We start from the raw sequence: 7,658 nt of genomic DNA, 5'->3' as shown, positions 1-7,658 counted from the left end.
CTGAACTGCACACCTCCCAGTATCTGCACGGTGTCTGTAAACATTCTCACACTACGTATGATCTCATTTAACACGTCTCTGTCACTATACAGTGTCTGTAGACAGTCTCAGAATGATTGCGGCCTCATATACACACCTCCCAGTCAGTATAATATCAGTGTAAAACAGTCTCTCAGTGAAACTAGTCGCATTAATGCACCACCCAGTAACAATATGATAACTGTAAACCGTCTCATTAAGAGTCTGGACTCATCTGCACACCACCCAGTTACTACATGCTGATTGAGAACAGTCTAACAATGAGCATGGCTTTTCTTTAAATTTCAAAATTATATTTTATTCATTAAAAATATGTTTCTGTATACATATAGTCACAAATGCAGTTAGGCCCTTTGCAGTTGCATGTCATGTGACAATAAAGGATATTACAATAAAGAATATTCTGTTCAAGTAAACAAACAAAACATTGGAAATGACTTGAACCAAAAATCAAAAACGCTCTCTTATATGCACATAATTAAACCTACGCGAATCACTGGGAGGGTCCGATAACTGAGCCAATCCCCATTTCCCTTCACCAGGAAGACCTGAGATAGTGGTATTCCCCAATTCACCGTGGCAGCAGCTGCCCCAAGCTCTCGTCTATCCCACAGCATGTAGTCATGGACATTGAGATGTGTCAGTCTGAAACACCCAGTCAGGGTCAACTCCTAGCTCTGGAAGACCAACAGGTTTTAGGCAGACCAAAGAGCATCGTTCATTGAGGTACGATTCAACAAGCTATATTGTGACTGGCAACAGGTTCACAGTGACCCTGTATTGTTCACCATCCTATCAGTGTCTGTTGCCAGTTTCACTGTCAGCCGAGCTTGATCCTTACTTCCTGTGAGTCAATACATTGTGGCCTTTTCTACTTAGCACCTGCCGTTGACAATGGAGCCAGAATTCCATCCAGGCCGCATGTCATTCTCCTCACTGCCTTGGTGCCACAATGTACACCACGTGTCTCTCCCTTTCCCTCCTGAATAGTTCCTGTGAACCCCAACCCCCTCCATGACCCCATCTTCCAACTGCAATATTGGAGATTCCCCACCATGGGCACTGCCACTCCTTCTCCAGCTCGTTCATATTTCTTCACAAAACAGAAATCATAATTCTGCAAGCAGATTGCTGTTCAATGGTGGAATTAAGTTTATTTTATATGCATAAATCAAAAGCAGAAAAATCACGTCTGGTAAAACATGCGAATCATTTCACTGAATAGAGCTGTGCAAAGAAATGATATCTCTGCTGTTCAAACGATTCCAATACTACAATATTGGAGAGAGAACATTTGGAAATGATGCAGAAACTGCAGAGCGATTAAGGGGAAACTGTCGACATGCTGCACCCAAACTCTGAAACGAATTGGTTAATGGAATGCTTCATTCAGGCGATTAAACCTGTTTTATTCATTCTTTACTGGTCTCCTTCCCATTCGTTTTTTTCCACTCTCTGAGTCACCCCAAATGTGTAGCTCCCTTTCCCTCCCCAGCATGGCCGTATCACTTCCTTTACTTCGGTTATGTAACTGTTTCTCTTCAGCGTCTGCTTTATTTCCAGGGTACATATTGCAGTCGTTGAGACCTTACAGCGAGTTGGATCTCATAGAATATGAGTTCCATGATTGGGGCTGTTAATCTGGCAGACAGATAAGAAATGTCAGTGTCAGAGATGTGGTCTCTGAATGAGACAGTGATAAGACATGAGGGCTGCTGATGTGTAAATAAAGGGTGACTTGAAGAAGGACACCAGCCTCAGTGACAGTATTTCACATCTAACTTCAGCACTGTGTTTGAATGCTACTGTACAACCTTCGTATTAGAGTCACAGTCAGAGAGTTAGAGAGATATTCAGCAATGAAACAGCCTACCAGGTATCCTAAATAAATCCATCCCCATTTCCAGCATTTAGCCAATATTCAGTAAAACCCTTCCTATTCATGTACTCATTCAAATGTATTTTAATGGATGGATGGATGGATGGGAACCAGATGCATTTCAGTGAGGGGTTCGACAGGGTTCCTCATGGTAGAATGGCTCACAAGGTTAGATTACATGGAGTACAGTCTATTCAACCTCTCCCTATCGATCAAACCCCGTAACCCTGGCAACATCATTGGAAATGATTTCTGAACACTATCAAGTATTGTTATGAAACACCTCTAACTGCAGTGACCAGCAGGATTTTGATAAGTTGAAAATGAGGACTGCAGATGCTGGAGATTCGAGTCAAGTCTAGAGTGGTGCTGGAAAAGCACAGCAGGTCAGGCAGCATCCAAGCAGCAGGAAAATGGATGTTTCGGGCAGGAGCTCTTCATCAGGAATAAGACTGGTTAGAATAAGACTGACACTGAGACTGTGGGACCACTATTGGGTTGCATTTGCAGATGTGTTGTTGGACAGGAAAAAGACGTTGTGAATGCAATTGATTTTGACTGTGAGGGTTTCTTGAATTTTTTGAGTGGATAACTAACATTTTATCTCTGATCACATCTAATATGATTCATTGAATGACAAGCAGAAATGATATCAGTGTAAGTTAGTAAATTCAGATTATTATTCTGATTTGAAATGTGATAGATGTATTTGAACAGGCATGGCACCCATTTTCAGAAATTCCCAGATCCCTTATTATGTTAAATCAGTTCTTGGAGCCTATTTGATGCAGTATTCTGGTGCGGAGCATTCTCTACACAGGAATCGGCCTTTTCCATCACACCTTCTGACATGAAACCCGGTACTTTCCACTGCAGCCAGCTTTTCCCGGATTTCCTGGCGTCGGCTCTGATCTCCATCATTGGCAAATATTTTACTGAAGACAAAATACTTGTGAATGTCTGGTTCAGTCCATATGTCAAGAAATGGAGAACTTTGCAAGGCAGGTATGATCTCACAATTCCCCGTGTTACTGAAACAGTGATCTAGACATGGGCTGTGGGTTGTGTAGAGAATGATACAGCCCACTGACTGGTTATTGTGATGGATTCTGTTATTCAGCAGAGTTTGGAAAAGCTCAGCAGTGGTGCGGTTCCCGTTGGTCTGGACGGGGTTCAGCAATTTGCATTCTGGGCAACGACTGCCGCTGTTCTGGAAGACTGTGAGGTAATTTACACCTAGGGAGTTCAGGAAAATATTCACATCATCGGTAATGAAAATATGTCTTGATCTGCTGAGGTTCAAGTCTACATGTCTGTTGGTCTCTCTGCACTGGGAAGCAGGTAAAGCCAACAGGAAGGCGAAGTGTCCTCTCCCATAAACGGTCAGCTGGCGCCCAGCTGCTTTGCGGAAACTGAAAGAGATAAAGTCAGGTTGTGTGTCAAGGAACAGACTTTGGGTAAAACACTCTCTTTGCAGTGTCAGTAGGCACAGTTTGAGATGAGTTACTTGGAACAACGCCCATCAAATTAAAGAAAACGTGAAAACCTGCAATTCACATTTCAAGTTATTGCATGGGAAGTTCAATGTTGATTTACTTTGTATCTGTATCCGAGTGTTGCAGTAAATTCTGGGATCAGTGAAAGGTTTAAAGAGAGAATCAGGCTAATTGACAGAGAGCAGAACGATGTGACTTATTTTTGTACAAATCCTCCTGCAATGGATCAGAGAATGCCACAAGCCTTCTTCATAACTCACTGTAACTTCATTTTAAGTTACTTTGACTGATGCACTACTTGATGCTGCATGATACACGGGATGGTTTGAAATAAATAGAGACGGGGAGAGAGAAAGAGAGAGAGAGAGAATTAGAGCTTCAGGTGCAATCAGTGGGAGCTGGATGTCGGGAGAATCCTGGAAGAATTGTTAACTGGAAAAATGTTTGGGACATACACAGACAAACAGAACAAAAGACTTCCAGACTGACAGGAAATAGGAATAATAACAAAGCAGGCAGAGGGATACTAAGGGAAACTGAGAGGTGAGTGAGATGATTCAGTAAACAGTGAAATGTTGCCTGTGTGGGGGATTTGGACTTTCGCTTCAAACCTCACTCCGATGTACATCACTCTCTCCTTTATTTCGGGGTTAGCGGGTGCGATCGATTTCACTGTTAGAGATAAGACCCCAGGAAATCTGGTAATAGTTTCCCTGGAAGTCCCTGCCTCTGGGAGTAATGAGAGTCCTGGCTAATAGGTTTAGATTTATTTCCCACAGCTACAAAGAACTCCCTATACCTGCCGTGTTCTCGCCATTTATTACCAGCCTGCTCCAGGCAACTAGGCTCTGACTTGACCTCAGATTGAGCAAAGCCCCCAGCTTCCAGCGGTGGTCAGGTAAGATCTGTTTCACTGAGACTTACCGAAGGACAATGACAGACAAGACACGGTTATCCAGTGCAGCTGCATATGACATAGGGCTTGTGAGCAGCACCAACAGGAACAGGCAGAGTGTCCGCATTTTGAGATTTGTCAGCACCCTTTAACCGTACAATCGGGAAAACACAGAAAAAATCTGAAAAGGATGAAAAAAACAATTTGTTCAATTCATACTACATTGGCAAGAGCGTGAAAGATATGGAGGGACACACATGTCAGCAAACAGAAAATGTCTGTCTATTATCCTAGGTGGTGTTTGCCCTGTAATTAAGCAGAAGTCCTGGTTATCTCCCATGGGTACGATTTGCAGGTGAAGATTGAAAGGCAAAATGTCCTCTCCCAGAATCAAACACCCATTGCTTCCCTGTTTGGAGGAAACTGAAAGGGGTAAAGTCAGAGTGTGAATTAAGGGACGGACCATGGGTGAAACATTCTCTGTGCAGTGTCAGTGGGCCAAGTTTGAGATGGGTTACTCAGAACAATGCCCATTATATTGGACACATCGTAAAAGTCATCAATTCACATTTCAAAAGTTTGCATAAGAAGGTCAATGTTGATTTACTTTATTTCCCTGTTCTGTTCCAGGGTTGTAATAAACTCTACGATTAGCGAGAGGTTTAAAGAGAGAACCAGGGTAATGTGACAGAGAGCAGAACATTGTTACTTATTTATGTACAAATCCTTCTGCAATGAATCACAGAATGCCACTAGCCTTCTTGATAACTCATATAGATTCATGTTAATGTCCTTTGACTGATGCCCTATTCAATGCCCCATGCCACACGTGACGGGTGGAAATAGATAGAGACGGGACGAGAGAAAGAGAGACAGAATGAGAGCTTCAGGAACAGTTAGCTGGCAGGGGACGTCAGAGAGTCATAGAGATGTACAGCATGGAAACTGAACATTCCGCCTAACCGGAACATGCCGACCAGATATTCCACCCAATCTAGTTCCACCTCCCAGCACCCAGCGCATAACCCTCCAACCCTTCCTCTTCGTATACCCATACATACACATTTTAAATGCTGTTTATACTAGCCTCCACCACTTCCTTTGGCAGCTCTTTCTATACTGGTACCGCCATCAGTAACAGCTTTGTAAATCTTTTTTGAATCCTTTCAAGTTTCACAACATTTTTCCGATGGGAAGGAGACCAGAATTGCATGCAATATTCCAAAAGTGGACGAAACTATGTCCTCTACAGTAGCAAGATGACCATCCATCTCCGTGCTCAATGCTCTGACCAATAAAGGAAAGCATACCAAACACCTTCTTCACTATTTTATCTACCTGCAACTCCATTTCCAAGAAGTAATGAAGCTGCACTCCAAGATCTCTTTGTTCAGCAATAGAGCTAGAACCATTAGGTATATAAGTTCTGCTAAGACTTGCTTTCCCAGATTGAAGATCCACGCACTGATCTGAATTAAACTACATCTGCCACTTCTCAGCCAATTGGCCCATCTGATGAAGATCCTGGTGTAATCTGAGGTAACCTTCTTTGCTGTCCACTACACTTACAATTTTGGTGTCATCTGCATATTTACTATCGATACCTCTTACACTCACATCCAAATCATTCATATAAATTACATAAACTAGTGGACACATTACTGATACTTGTGGAACTCCACTGGTCGCAGTTCACAATCTAAAAAACGACCCTCCACCACCACCTTCTGTCTTCTACCTTTGAGCCAGTTGTATGTCCAAAAGGCTACTTCTCAGTGCATTTCATCAGATCTAATCTAGCTAACCAATCTCCCATGGAGAACATTGTCGACCGCCTTACTGAAGTCCATATACAGTTAGTAAGTTTGCAGATGAAACGAAAATTGGAGGTGTAGTGGAATGCGAAGAGGGTTACCTCAGATTACAACAGGATCTTGACCAGATGGTCCAATGAGCTGAGAAATGGCAGATGGAATTTAATTCAGATAAATGCGAGGTGCTGCATTTTGCAAAAGCAAATCTTAGCAGGACATACACACTTAATAATAATTTCCTCGGGAGTGTTGCTGAAAAAAGAGACCTTGGAGTGCAGATTCATATCTGCTTGAAAGTGGAGTCACAGGTAGCTAGGATAGTGAAGAAGGCATTTGGTATACATTTTGTAATGGAAAACATATTGAGTCCAGGATTTGTGATGTCATGTTGCGGCTATACAGGACATTGGTTAGGCCACTGCTGGAATATTGCGCGCAATTTTGGTTTTATTCCTATCGGAAAGATGTTGTGAAACGTGAAAGGATTCAGAAAAGATTTACAAGGATATTGCCAGGGTTGGAAGAGTTGAGCTACAGAGAGAGCCTGAACAGACTGGGGCTGCTTTCCCTGAAGCGTCGAAAGCTGAGGGGAGATCTTATAGAGGTGTACAAAGTTATGATTGGAATGGATAAGGCAAAGAGGCAAAGTCTTTTTTCCTGGGTTCGGTGGGTCCAGAATTAGAGGGCATAGGTTTTGGGTGAGAGGGGAAAGATATTAAAGAGTCCTAAGGGGCAACATGATCACAGAGGTGGTACGTATCTAGAATGAGCTGACAAAGGAAGTGATGGAGGCTGGTACAATTGCAACATTTAAGAGTTGTTTGGATAGGTATATGACTAGGAAGGGTTCGGAGGGATATGGGTCGGGTACTGGCAGGTGGGACTAGAATGGGGTGGGATACGTAGTCGGCATGGAAAGGTTGGACAGAAGGTTCTGTTTCCATGCTGTACATCTTTATGACTCTATCTACCACTCTGCCCTCAGCAATCCTCTTTGTGAATACATCAAAAAACTCAAGCAAATTTATGAGTCATTATTTCCCACGCAAAAGCCAGTCCTTAGCAGTCCTTGCCTTTCCAAATACATGTACACCCTGTCCCTCAGGATTCGCTCCAACAACGTGCCCTCCACCGACTTCAGGTTCACTGTTCTACAGTTCCTTTGCTTGTCCTTTCCAAAATTTCTGAAACCGTGACACCACGTTAGCCAACCTCTAATCTTTCGACATCACACCTGTGACTATCTCTGATACAAAAATCTCATCAATCACTTCTCTAGATTCCCACAGAGGTCTAGGGTACACCTGATCACGTCTTAGGGATCTATTCACTTTTACGTTTCAAGACATCCAGCACTTCCTCCTCTGTAATATGGACATTTTTCAAGATGTCATTATTTATTTCCTGACAGTCTATATTTTCCATATCCCTTTCCACAGTAAATACTGATGCAAAGTACTCGTTTAGTATCTCCCCCATTTTCTGCAGTTCCACACAAAGGCCACCTTGTCGATCTTTGAGGGGCACTACTCTCT

At 42.8% G+C, this 7,658-nt stretch overlaps 1 protein-coding gene across 1 annotated transcript; it reads right to left on the bottom strand.

Moving 5' to 3' along the window:
• Positions 1 to 1,324: 1,324 nt before the first annotated feature.
• LOC132805672 (uncharacterized) lies at positions 1,325 to 4,486 on the bottom strand. Its single transcript, XM_060820858.1, has 2 exons — positions 4,339 to 4,486; positions 1,325 to 3,330 (listed from the first exon to the last, which is right to left on the bottom strand). The coding sequence occupies exons 1-2, from the start codon at positions 4,434 to 4,436 to the stop codon at positions 2,697 to 2,699; spliced, it is 732 nt and encodes a 243-aa protein (XP_060676841.1). The 5' UTR covers positions 4,437 to 4,486; the 3' UTR covers positions 1,325 to 2,696.
• Between the last annotated feature and the right edge of the window lie 3,172 nt (positions 4,487 to 7,658).

This window comes from Hemiscyllium ocellatum, chromosome 51, assembly GCF_020745735.1.
Source record: "Hemiscyllium ocellatum isolate sHemOce1 chromosome 51, sHemOce1.pat.X.cur, whole genome shotgun sequence".
NCBI lineage: Eukaryota > Metazoa > Chordata > Chondrichthyes > Orectolobiformes > Hemiscylliidae > Hemiscyllium > Hemiscyllium ocellatum.
Note: the sequence above shows the minus strand (reverse complement) of the source record. Positions and strands in the feature narration are given on the sequence as shown.